Source organism: Python bivittatus, unplaced genomic scaffold (assembly GCF_059951505.1).
Source record: "Python bivittatus isolate LINGU-HERP-01145 unplaced genomic scaffold, Pbiv_v1 ctg000700_np1212, whole genome shotgun sequence".
Classification (NCBI taxonomy): domain Eukaryota; kingdom Metazoa; phylum Chordata; class Lepidosauria; order Squamata; family Pythonidae; genus Python; species Python bivittatus.
This window is the reverse complement of record NW_028277098.1, coordinates 6,039,218-6,053,073: the sequence shown is the minus strand read 5'-3', so window position 1 is coordinate 6,053,073 and position 13,856 is coordinate 6,039,218. Positions and strand designations below refer to the sequence as shown.

Here is a 13,856-nt window from a genome sequence, read left to right as displayed (position 1 = left end):
ACAGTTGCTGGTCAATGGTGATAGACTGGGAGAGGTTAACATCGAGAGAGGAATCTTTCAAGGAAACTCACTATCACCACTACTGTTTGCCATTGCATTGATTTCTCTGTCAACAACACTGAACAAGTCAGGCCATGGCTATCAAACATCAAAAACATCTGCCAGGTTATCCCACCTGCATGGACGATCTGAAGTTGTATGGAGAAACACCATCTGAAATGGAATCGCTGCTCAACACTGTCCAAATATACAGCCAAGACATTGCAATGGAGTTTGTTCTGGAGAAATGGTCCACCCTAACCATCAACAGGGGAAAAATAGTGTAAACTGAAGGAATCAAGATGCCCAATGGAAATAACATCAAGAGTCCTACAGATATCTGGGCATCCTTCTGGCTGACAACATTAAGCACATTGAAGTCAAGAAGAAGGTTAGTAGTGAATACATCAGAAGAGTAAAGAAGATCTTAAAGTCCAAACTCAATGGAGGAAATACCATCAAGGTGATTAACACCTGGGCAATTCTAGTCATTAGATATACAGCTGGAATAGTGGACTGGACTCAAGCTGAACTAAAAGTCCTGGATAGGAAGACCAGAAAAATAATGACAATGAATCATGCCCTTCATCCATGCAGTGAAGTTGGCCGACTCTACCTACCAAGGATCATAGGTGGGCATGGAATGTTGCAAGTACACCAGATAGCTGAAGAAGAAAAAAGGGCATTGGAAGATGATGATGATAATTTGGGGGGTTAGAAATATGAACATATGCAGTAAAGATACTGAACACATGCTGCTTTTACACACTTTTACAAAGGCACTGTGAAGGTGACAGTGAACTCTGATCACAGTATTTGTCTCACTTGTATAACACATGAATAGACATTCTGATGTAAGACAATTGTTCTTTAAAAATGAAAGATGTTTTAACCACATCTTTCAAGATGAAAGATGTAAGCAAAGATAACTGCAAAGGAATGAAGGACAATGTTTAAGCTAGATGGAAAGTCATGCATTCATGTATTCACCTACAGAAATATACTGCTTCCATTTCTCTAATTCAGTTCATCAACTCAGAGTGATAGGTGGTATGTACTTCTAAGCTTACCTGGAATCCTAGATTTGTTTAACGAAAAAAAGACAATTCTAGCCTTCGTACAGTTTTATATAATTTCTCAGTGGCAGTAAATCAGCATGGTAACTTATGGAATACTGTAACTACCAAAGGCAAGAACAGAAAAATAAGGAGCCTTATTTAAAATGTCATTCTCTCCAACATAAACTTAAGGACTATTATGTTCTTACTGCTGCTCTGAAGGAACATGTGTATTGTTAGAGATTCAAATAATGGTTGATTTTCATGTTTTCAAAAGGAAGAATGATCACAGCCTTTTTGTCTTATGCTTTGATACATAATTTGTAATTTAAAAAAAAGTGCCAGTATTCATGGAAACGTCCCTTACGCTTGCAAAGTACCAAAGAGCATCAGTTTTCTCAAGAATGGAATGAACAACAAATGGATTCAACCCACTGGAGTCAGGGGAGGAAAAACTGGCACTCTCGGCAGCCTGAGGCTTTGATGGAGAGAACAGTTACGCTGACTCGAGGCACAGAGGCAGCATCAAGGGATGCCAGAGGATCTAATAACATCACACACACCGCCACAGCTGTTTGAAGCAAGACCACTCTCTTTGTTTTCAATAAGGAAACAGAAGGAAACCCATCAATCGAGAGGAGCAGTCAGGATGCAAAAGGAGAGCTCCTCTGGATTTACGCGGGGGCCACACAAAGGCATCAATCATAGCAAGAAACTATTCCTCCTCTTCCCACCCAGCATCAAGAACCCAGCTGCACAATTCTCTACTTTCTTCAAGTAAGTGCTTGTTTATTTGCCAGCATTTCCAGGAATATACCCTGAAGGACACAAATGTTCCTCCCTGGAGGGTAATCATATGAGAATGTCTTTTTAACCAACATTGACTGCACAAGCGTACAGGCACATACACATCTATGTATGTGTGTACAAGCATACATGCCCCATTAGAGCGTTTCTAGGATTAGAAGAGGAGTGCCTGAATTTTCTTAGTATGTTATGCAAAATTCACTGGTGCTGGTTTTCATGGCTAATTTCTTGGCCAAATCAGCCTATGGTATCCAATGACTTATCAATAACCAGCTATACAATCCCTTTCAGTCAGGATTCAGGCCTGAGTAAGGGACAGAAATGGCATTGGTCATACTTTTAGATGATCTCGGGGAGAGCAGGATGGGGGTTGTGCAACCATCCTTGCTCTGCTTGACCTCTCAGTGGCCTTTGATACCATCAACCATTGTATCCTTCTGGGCTGTTTCCAGGGATTGGGAATGGATGGCACTGTATTGTGCTGGTTCGTCTTCTTTCTCCAGGGTCAATACCAGTTGGTGGTGACTGGGGTGGAGAGATCCCGCCCTTAGCCCCTAATATGTGGCGTGCTGCAGGGTTCAGTGCTCTCTCCTCTCCTATTCAACTTCTACACGAAGCTGCTGGGTGAGCTCATCTGCTGCCATGGGATGAGGTGTCATCAATACGCTGATGATACCCAATTAATAATCTCTGCCCCTGGTGAATAAAGTAATGCTGTTGATGTCTTATTCCGGTGCCTGGAGGCTATAGGGATCTGGATGGGGAGCAACAGGCTTTAATTAAACCCTGGCAAGATTGAGTGGCTCTGGGTTTTGAGGCCTTCCATTTCTGGGACTATGCCATCTTTGATTCTGGATGGGGTTGCACTGCCCCAAACAGACCCAGTGTACAATTTGGGGTTATTCTAGACTCGCGACTCCTGCTCAAAGAGCAGGTGGCAGTCATGGCTAGGAGGGCCTTTGCACAGCTTTGTGTTGTGCACCATTTGCACCTGTTCCTAGATTGGGAGGCTCTGCTCGCTGTCACTCATGCCCTGGTCAGTTCTTGGATGGACTGTTGTAATGCACTCTACATGGGGCTGCCCTTGAAGAGTATCTGAAAGCTTCAACCAGTGCAGAATGCAGCAATGTGGACAGTTGTGTGTGCCCCTAGAATGGCACACGTTACACCTCTGCCCCACAAGCTGCATTGGCTGCCAGTTTGCTTCCAGGTCCAATTCAAGGTGCTGGTTTTGACCTTTACAGTCCTTCATGGCATGGGGCTGGGTTATCTGAGGGACCACCTCTTCCTAATTACATCTGCCTGTCCCATCAGATCCAGCAGAAGAGGTATGTTGCAGATCCCGTCTGCTAAACAGCTACATCTGGTGGGACCCTGAAGATGGGCCTTTTCTGCTGTGGGGTCCACCTTATGGAACATCATCCCCTCCAAGGTCAGGCTGGCTTCATCCCTGTTAACCTTTCACAAGTCCCTCAAGACTTGGCTATGCCATCAGGCTTGGGGGCCCTAACGGAATGGTGAGTTATTGAGGTGGCTCCCCTGTTGTTAATCTGTCACGTTCTTCTTGCCTTTTAAAAATTGTAATATTATTTTTTTATTTCTTTAATTGCTGATTGTTTTTTATATTAAAAAAAAATTTTTTTTTATTGTGCACCACCCAGAATCACATTTTGTGAGATGGGCGGCTATATAAATATGAATGAATGGATAAATAGATAAATAGATAAATAGATAAATAGATAAATAAATAAAATACAAACCAACATCGTTTTCCATCCATTCAAAATTATTTTTTCTTAGCATTAGAAGTGCCTGCCTAGAAAGGCTGAGAGGATCAAAGGAAACCAGTATGCTTAATAATTAAAAATGACTATTTGATCATTCAATGTACATTATATATCTTATAATCAGTAATTATGGTGGTAAACTAGTAAATAGTTGATATCATTTCCTCCCTATTTCTGAAACATGTCTTTATCATTCCAAAAAAAAAAATTCTCTATTCATGTATACTATATTTTCCATTTGAAGTTATTTTTTCCTCTCTTATATACACACACATAGGCATACATATGTAATTCTCTTATATATACACACAGATGCATACATATAAGAGGCACACAGTTTATTCACTGAATATCATATGCCTTTAATCTTTTTTGTAAATGTGCCAAATGTCAAGCCCAAGAATGAGATAGTGTGATTATTTTGCTTGTTGCTGGAGACACAACTCTATTCATGTGCCTCAGAACAGCTGTTGCCCAAGGAACAGACAGCATAGAGGCTGAAGAGGCAGACCAAACTACGAACAGTCTTCGTTACTCTCTGGGGCACCATTCCAACTTTAGTACCGCAAATACCAAGGCTGTGAAAAATGTACTTTATGCATCTGTGAAAGGATGCCTGCCATTTCATGCAAGGAATAAAGTCCAGAAATGAGAAAGACTTTACTGTGGGTAGCAAAACCATGGCTAATGACACCATGGATGAAGAGGACTATCTGTCTATATCACAAACCCTTCTTGTTCATGATCCCAAAGGAGCCAGTTGCAAATAATCTCTCATTGTACATACCACAAAAATATTGCAGATCATATGTCTACAAAATATGTATCCTAAAAATATAGTCTCCTATTTAGGGATTTTTTTAAAAAAGCAGATAATCCTACCTGTTGTGTTTGCTGCCGTTGGATGGCTCGGACTTTGGGAACTGGGCTTTCTCGGGAGGAGGAAGACTGCTGCCGGGACTGATTCCCCTCCTGAAGAGGTTCCATTGCCATCGTGGCAGATGCTACAGACATGCTGCCTGTACTTCGAAGAGAAGCACTGTGGGGAAGTGAGTGGGGTGCTCTGACCATTGCAGTGGGCCCTACTTGGTCCATTTTGTGGATTTGGGTCTGCAGAGTGCTATTCGGTTGAGGTGGCATAGCTTGTTTGTCCAGTATAGGGCCCCGCCCAGAAAAATCTTCATTCTGGGTGCTACGTTTGGCATAATCCTCCATGCTGCTATTGCTGGGCACACTGAGTTTAAGGTCTTCGCTGTTCTGGCTTCGGGAACTGGTGACACTCAGGTTATCCAGGCTAGATTCCATGGATACTTTAGGCATTGGCTGAGGAGAATTGTTGAGATGATAAACTGGATTCTGGAAAAAAAGGGCCTGAAGAATGCCTTGCTGGTTTAGTGCTGAGTGAAGAGGTCTCCTGACTTGGGGGGCAGTCTGTGGTGTTCTATGGAGCTGCTTGATATTTGCCACCTGGATGACTGAAATCTGGCTGCCAGATAAACGTACAGGGGCATCGTGCATCATGGATCCAGATTCACACTGTGTGACATTGGGATCCTGGAGATTCATCAGTGATATGCTTCGGACATTGGGCAGATTGGTCTCGTCACCTTGATCTGAATAAGTCACACTCCGGGATGAGGTTTGCTGCATCAAAAGCAATTTGCCTTTGAAATACGCTTCATTTTCTGGAGGGGCAGACTTCAACTTGAGTTCACTGAGAGACAATCAAAATAATTATGATCTTAAGATTATATCTGTTTATCTGCATGTACACACACCTATTTCTGCTTAAGCAATTTCTCAGGAATGGTTCCATATTAATCTCCATATTATGGGCTATCTAAGTGGAATAGCCTAGGTGGGCAGTGGTGTCATTTCTGAATGGGAATGGAACCAAGCTCCCATTCAGAAGCAATGATTGTTCAAAGAGATGAGTTGCTGGCTGCTTAAGTGAGCAATGTTGTTCTGAAAAGGAGCATTTGGCTTCACCCTGGTAGCTATCTCAAATGCAATGCCTAACCTGTAATTTCATTTTATATTTCATTTTAGCATTCTAATCTTAATATTTTTAGCCTGAATCAGTCTATTCACAAGGCTCCCTGTTGCAGGTGAACCATAGAAACTATACACTCTACTGTTTTTATTTTTGTTTTGTATTTCCATTAATGGCTCCACTCATAAGCGTAAATAGAAAGGTCATAATCGAGAGAAATTACTTCTTTCAGATGTCTATACTTTTGTACGGACAAAAAATATAAAGCACATAAAAGTTAAACCTTAATCATTCTAAAGAGGTTCTGTCTGTCCAGCATGCCTTATTAATCATTTGTGACATAAAAGGTAAGATAAAAACCAAGCATAGCTTGCCCCCTTGTTGGTGAACAGGGAGTCCTTATTTGTCATAGCAATAGATATTTATAACTTGCATTAAAAGGAAAAAAAACTTGAGAAAATGAGGCAGTGTCTTTTCAATTTTTGCTTTGAAATGAGAACTCCTATACAGTAAACAGGGTAGTATGACGTCCAATCCATGATTCAGAAAGCCTCCTCATTAAAGGGGAAGATACGATTAGCCTACTTTTGTTGTTAAGGATTACTGTTATGAAGTAGCAAGAATGTTCTTATCATTATACCACGTTAAATACAGTTAATACAAGAAAATAAATTCTTGACTTATCAGCAGGGTGCCATGTTTGCATACAAGTTATCTACCCTTAATACTCCTCTTATCACATTATCAGTACAATATCTGATTAAACGGTGTTAATTGTGACCAAAGCTTATTGGCAGTTTGCAGAAACTCTTAAATTGTTGCAGTAGAATTTTGGATTGTACCTCTTCAGACTGTAAGTTGCAGATATATTTTTGAATGTTATTCCACTTCACTCTTGCTTTCTCTCGCTCTCTCACACACACATTTATACAGTTTCTGAGTTTAAAGGAGAGGCTATAGTTCACATTGATAGAGTACATGTTTGCACACAGAAGATCTCATCCTATTATTGCCAATTAAAAAGATCTCAAGTAGCAAACCTGGATAAAGTTTGCTACTTTAAAAGCACATGTAGAGTCGAAAACACTGGGCTGGATAAACCAATTATCCAGCTAGGGGGATAACGCACTATCATAACTTTGTTTTAAGCAAAGCCCTGCTCTTATGATAGAGGTATTTGCTCTAATTACTCTGAATTTTAGTTCTTGCTTTTCCTATCAAGTTGAACAAGATATGCATCTATCTTTCTTCCACATCATTTCAGCAATAGCCAGGCAGTGCATACCTGTCAGCAGGGTCTTCAAATATTTTTTGTAGCCCAGAAGAGAGACTGACATTGGGGCTTGAATTATGATCTGCCAAACGTCTCAACTGTTGCTGGATTGGCATAGGGTTTGTCGTAGCCTTTGCAATGTCAGTGAGGATGCGTGGCAAAGGTCCCAATTTTTCTACCGTTGCCTGTAGGAAGGAATTTTCACCCTGATTTGACAATAAGCACCGTGGCATCCATCATTTCAGATTTTTTAAAATTAAACAATGATGAATGTGGATGGATGAATGTGGGTTGTAAAGAAGGAAGATGGGCATTTGTGTGTGGGTGTGAAAGACCACAATGCATTGATATGCAGCAGCAGCACCACGATGACCAGATGGATGGAGGAGACGAACAGGGTGCAGCAGACATTGAGGAAAGAAAAGGAAATAGAAATTAAAAATGTATCCTCCAAAACAAAAAGTTAACGCTCATAAAACTAATGCAAATCTATCCTGCAAAGCAAACTGCAATCAAAGCTCAGGGTAGTGGGGACAGGGTGGGATGGAGTAATACTAAAATCACTACTAAATTAAAGTATAATTCAGAAAACTAAAAAGGCATTTTTGTTGGAAGGAAATTTTTGTCTGCAGGAGACGTTGTGGTCAGTTGAGTGCATGCTGATATAGTCTGAGACCAGCAATTATGCAAGAGCACTGAAATAAATCACAAGAAAATGCAAAGTACATATACAAAGGTATTTAAATCAGACTTTGTCTTATAACTACTGACAGGAATAAACATTAAGCTTATCATTTGTATATAAACACAACTACACTGGTCAAAAAGTATTCCATAACTTCCTGGATTGGATCGCAAGTGATCCTTCCACAGATGATGATATCTCTTTGCCTGATCATCATTGATGATCCTCAGAAAAGGAAACAGCACCAGTTAGGAATGTTTGTATGCGTGTGTGTGTATGGATATACAAATCAGAGTTGACTCTTGGTGACTGCCTGGACTAGTCCTTGCAGTTTTCTTGGCAAGGTTTTTCAGAGGTGGTTTGCCATGGCCTGCTTCCCAGGGCTGAGAGAGACTGGCCCAAGGTCACCCAGCTGGCTTTGTGCCTAAGACAGAACTAGAACTCACGGTCTCCCAGTTTCTAGCCTGGTGTGTTAACTACTACACCAAACTGGCTCTCTCCAAACCATTTGAGCATGGTTTTTATTCTGGGAGAAGGTAAGGAATCAAACATAACTTTCTTTAAAACAGAATTGTTTTCAAGCAATGTAAATGGTGGATAGGATGGGGGAAAATATTTCCATTTGCTTTAAATAGAATTTAGGAAGGATTTTTTAAAAATGCAACAACTCAAGCCCAAAGTGGTGAAAGTTCAGCACCAGTTCATTTCACCACTGTTTTCCTACAGATTCCTGATGCTCTTAGTCTATGTTCTTTTAGGAACTGGACAGACTTTATAATCCCTTACTGTAAGTTAACTTTAACCATTTCCCAGGAGGCAGTTCATGGACACTCCTTGGATAGAATAAAGTTATTCTTACTAAATGACTCTGCAGTCCAGCCATCCCTCCCCAGCTTTCAGACTTGATTACCTTGTCCAGCTGACAGACTACTTCCCACAGCAAAGAATGCAAGACAGCAAACTCCTTTCCCAGATCTATGTATCCTCCAAATCCTGGCTTATTAGAAATGGTGTCCTCATTAGAAATTTCTGCCAAGAAGCATTTCATATTTCCCCATTCATGCTCTAGAAAGCCATTCATAAAGGTAATATATTCTTCTTTGTTCCCAAACCTGATTTGGGGAGAGAGAAAAACAGGAAGAGAGAGAGGAGAAAGAAAGTCAGGAAGTTTGGCAGGAAGTATCCAAGGGAAACAGGGTGGTCTCACAACGTTCCTTAAGATATTCAAAGACACAAAACAATATTTCTGTAACTGAATGGCAACTTCCACATTTATACCCATTTAAATAATGTTGCAGGCAGTCATTATACAGAGACAAAGTTAGCATGAGAGAGCAGGCTTTTGTCCCTGGTATGCATTCTCTCCCCCGCCCCCCCCCCCCAATCTGTGTTTGAACAATCCTTAGAGGTTTTCTTGGCTTTACAAAGTTTATTTGTCCAAGATTAGAATTGAAAAAAGGAAAAACTGAACAGGAGGCTGCCTGTTAATAATACCATTATCTCTATTATCTTCTCTGGCCCCAATCTGTATTAGTAGCAAGTGAAGTCCAAACTACACATAAGGTTAAATGCCGATTATTGAAATGAGAAACTGTATCAGCTGGAGTCAGAAAAGGTGGTAGACAATGGGACCATAGTAAAGACACAGGAATGAATTGGTATGTTATCTTTTACTGCTGTCTTGAGGAAAATTCTTTTTCTGAAGCTCTGGGGTAAAAAGATCTCTCAGTACCCATGGGGGCAGTAAATCAGTTGCATTCAGAGGGAGGTTCATACTGCAGTTACTTCTGCAATATCAAAACACACAGTACCAAATAAAAAGATGTGGGGTTTGCTTCTATCGGGGAAAGTAATGTAGTATGATCATGGACACCACTAGTGACAGCTAAACAGCTTTCCATTCCAGCATCTGGGGCTAAGGACAGGTTGATTCCTCTTCTCTAAACACTGGCCTAGGATGTAACCCATCTAACATTGCTCCAGAGAAAATAGTTCGGCTGGGGGGATCCAAGCCTTCCATTACCACGCTCCACCATCCTACATCCTATTATTCAAGTGGGGACTTCTGTTTATAATGTTTTTGTAGCTTTTTGATCTGAAACAGAGAAATTTAACGTTCAAAATGTATATATTTAAGCATGGTATTTCAGTATATATATGGGTCTCCATATACTCTGAATAGAGATGAAGCAAAACAGCTGTAACTTACAGCTGTTGCCAAATCATTCCTATGAAATAACACATCACAACGATAAAATACAGCAAATCCCTTAATGATAATAAAAAATCACCTGCCTTGTGAAATTTGCTAAGTTTTGAATAACCTTTGCAATTAGTGTGAGTGCACGAGAGGTATTATCATCAGGGTACTCCTGCATGAGGTTGAAGAGACTTGGAGACATGATGGCTGGACAAAGGAACCGGAGGAATAGTGAGGCACTGATCAGGCGTTCGCTGATATCCTGCTTTCCCCTTTTGAGGCACTGCTGTTTCCATGATGCAAACACCTCCTTCAGCTCCCGAGGAAAGACACTGAAAAAAATACAATATTTTCAAATTCCCACTAGGATAAACAAGTGAAATTGCTTCTCTTCCATTACTATCAAATTCCAACATTTTATTTATCAAATGACAAGGGCATTTCTTGTCTTCACACTTGAAAAAAAATTACCTAGGGTAGAATTATCCATCAATACTCATCTAGTAACCTGTGGAGACAAAGAGTTGCCTCCAACCCATCAGGCAAGACAACATATGTGAGTTTATTTGATGGCCTTACGAGATGTAATGTATGATCCTCCTGCTCCACCTCACCCTGAATATATTTGCAGAGTACTTGTCCTAGAAGGGCAAGCTATGACAGAAGAAGAGGGATTCCACTCCTAGACTGTGATTTCATGGACAGTCCTGTTATTTATTACATCTCGTGCAGAACAGGCTGTTATTTTTTTCCCTGCAACTGCTTATATAATTTCATGATATTTTCATGGGGAATTTCAAACATACATTTTTTCAAATGCAGGTAGGCTCTCCTTAAGTAACTCTCCAACTTATGAACAGCCCGCAGTTATGAAACATTATTTCATTAGCAAGAAAGGAGAACCTTATAGCCTGGCACTTCCCAGTTCAAGCAATATAAAGAACTGACACATGCTTATTCTTAATTAAATATTGTTAATTTCCACAGCGTTTTAGATGATACAAAGAGCTTCACAATTTTTGTATATCTTATTCTCCACAATCTACTCTGTGGCCATTATCATCATCATCATCATCATCATCATCAACAACAACAAAAGACTATGATTCCACATTCAGATAATTTGCTGATGTATTTAGCTAGCTTTTACCTTGAAATAGGAAAACTCACAGAAAGTTAAGACATTAAAACACTACTATGGGTTAAATCATAAGTAAATGATCAAATGCTGAAGTTAACAGGTGCAGATCCATCAATGAGCATTAATTGACCAAGAAACTGTCAAAGCTCACGGCTACAGGTGTCAGGCTTAGTACTGTGCACAGCTAGGTTTTCCAAATTCTGAAATCCCTGCTCAGTACTTAACTTATTGGTGTAAGGCTCACAGACTGAACTTGGCTAGGTTATTTTATTGCCAGAATAGAAGATCTGCTTACTGTAATTCATAGCAATCAAGGCCTCCCACCCATCTCTATGCTCCAGGCTTTTTCCTCCCATTTTCTGAGTCAAAGGATATTTCCCCTATTTCTTCAAGATCACAAGAACTATGCTGACATAACCATTTTCATGAACTTGGGAACTATGAGCTCCTCTGTCACAAATTTCATTCCTAATAAACTGAAAATTGAACAAGAGAGTGACATTGATATGCTTTGGATGGGGTTGGCCTATTGGGCTAGGTCCAACTCTAGTTCATCAGTGATGTCACAGTCTAATACATGATTTCTGAGGGAAAACCACAGAAAAATAAGGTACATCATCAGGAAAAGACTGGGATAGATGGCAAATGTTTCATAGCTGTAGCCTAGTTTTTGCTACTCAAACTTTTATTATTTCTACAGGAGAATGAGAAGCATTAAGTACTCTAGATGCATCTTCTGATTTGCCTTAGATTCTGTATTTTGGTTATAGAAGGAGTCAGCTCAGCTAAAATATAAATAGATGCATGTTTCTTTGTATGTATAAAGTCAATTGCATAGTCTCAGTTCCTCTTGAGTTCAAGTATGCAGCATTGTGTAAAAAATGATGTAAGAAACACATACCATTCCCAGTCTAATTCCTATTAATTGGGTTTGAAGAGGCACAGTTGCTGGCTTACTTTGCCTATGCAATCCTTTACTTCTCACAATTAAAACATTACATTTTTAGTGAAACAAGGGAAGATGGAAGGTAGCAGCATGAATCTTAAGCCACAGACAGGCAATGTGGTGTCTGAGGATACCTCTCTTGATGCCTTTCAGACTCATTGAACCACCTGCCTTTCATTTTGCTAAATATCTCTTAATGCTTAACATATTCCAAAACTGAATTGGTTTTTTAGCATTACTTTAAGCAAGTAATCCCTGTAAATGACAACCCATTGCAGAAATAATCCCTCATCCACTCACCAGTAGGTATTGATGATTTTGCAGAAGGCCAGCTCACAACACATTTTGAGATTTGCCTGGTGATCAGCTAATTCACTGGGTGGACTCTTGCTGGGATCTACTTCACAGTTCTCATCTGACTCATATAGTGCCTTGATAAATTCACCTAGCAATCAGGTAATAAGAAAAAGACAGAAAAGGTTGCTAGATAATTTTTTTTTTTAATAAAATTTTTTATTCTTTACAACAAACACAAAACATACATAAACAAACAAAAACATACAAAGGCATAAAAAAAAGAACATCTTCCATTTTATATCGTGTGTCAACCAGTTACCAACTCATTGGTGCCCCTTTCATAATCTTAAATTCTCATATCATCTATTCAAAATATACTTGTATACTTATCAATTATCAATTATTAATCATTCATAGCTAGTCTATAGAATCATTTATTACAAGAAATTTTAGCTTTCAATAGGATTAGTAATACATTTTTATCCATCGATTATATGTGTATATATATAATAATTAATATCAAATTTCTATTATAAAGTTTCCTAATCCATTACATTACTATATTTTCTCATCCAATCATTAATAAAACAAATCCCGTGTCATATAAAATTGCTTATCTTCTTACTCTAATTTCAAATATCAATTTAACTCATCTCTGCACATTCCATAATTTTCAATAACTTCCTCCTGCATAGGTACTTTTTCATTCTTCCAATTCTTAAAAGTTACAGTTCTAACCACTATCAAAACATACTTAACTCTTCACTACATGTTTCAACAAAAATATCTCTAGTTTAAAATCTATATGTTACTATATCCAACCATGTATGAATTTTAGTCTAATCTCTTAAAACATTTACAATCAAATACAATTCTTTACTATATATCTCAGTTTTATACCTTATTCAAACGCTTGCATAGTTTTAAGTTCACCCTTTTCATTCAATATCCCAAAATATCTGGCTGTTTATTCCTTTTTCTATATTACTGGATAAGAGAAAGCAATAATAAATGTCCTTTCAAGCATTCTGCTTTTTGAAACTTCTGTCAGTTCCATCATTGTTGTATTCCCCTCGTTTTTTCTTTAAGCATCTGGAGTAGTTTCTTTCAATATTGTTTTACTTCTTCTTTTTATGCATTCTCTTAGTACGATTTTCCATTATAATCTTGTATAATCTTTTTCTCATCCTCAGAACCAAGAACAAGTCTGTCCCTCTTCATTTATCAGTTGATTAACCCTTTTGATTCTCAGTTTATAAGCCTCAAAATAATTCTGTTTAGTGTTTCTGATTTCTTGTGCTATTTCTTCCTTTTCCATTGATCCCGTTTTATGTTTAATTAAGTCCATTTTAGCTTTAATATCTTTTTTTTTTTTTGCGGGAATTTCTGCAACTCTTCTTCCAGTTTTTTATAGTCATCCTCGATAGTTTAAAAATCTTTTTCTGCATTGTGTTTCTCGTATAGTCTATTATCTTGTATAAACCTTCATTAAGTCAAAGGATTCTTTATCTTTGTTCTTGCCAAGAGAAAGAAAAAAAAAAGCAAAAGAAAAAAAAAGAAGAGGAGGGGAAAGGCTAGGTCTCTTTAAAAATCCAACTGGGGGGGGGGGGAATAGAGAGCAAAGCAGAGC

At 38.9% G+C, this 13,856-nt stretch overlaps 1 protein-coding gene across 2 annotated transcripts in view; it reads right to left on the bottom strand.

Moving 5' to 3' along the window:
* Nucleotides 1-13,856, bottom strand: part of RASAL2 (RAS protein activator like 2) — a 237,091-nt gene that overhangs the window by 21,176 nt on the left and 202,059 nt on the right. The window contains exons 10-14 of one of the 2 annotated variants that reach the window (XM_088154086.1): nucleotides 12,230-12,374; nucleotides 9,938-10,174; nucleotides 8,553-8,754; nucleotides 6,970-7,163; nucleotides 4,574-5,405 (exon numbers count right to left, since the gene is read on the bottom strand). In XM_088154086.1, the coding sequence (XP_088010212.1) occupies nucleotides 4,574-5,405; nucleotides 6,970-7,163; nucleotides 8,553-8,754; nucleotides 9,938-10,174; nucleotides 12,230-12,374 (1,610 nt within the window). The remainder of the gene's footprint in view (nucleotides 1-4,573; nucleotides 5,406-6,969; nucleotides 7,164-8,552; nucleotides 8,755-9,937; nucleotides 10,175-12,229; nucleotides 12,375-13,856) is intronic. The other variant, XM_088154087.1, reaches the window with a different exon arrangement.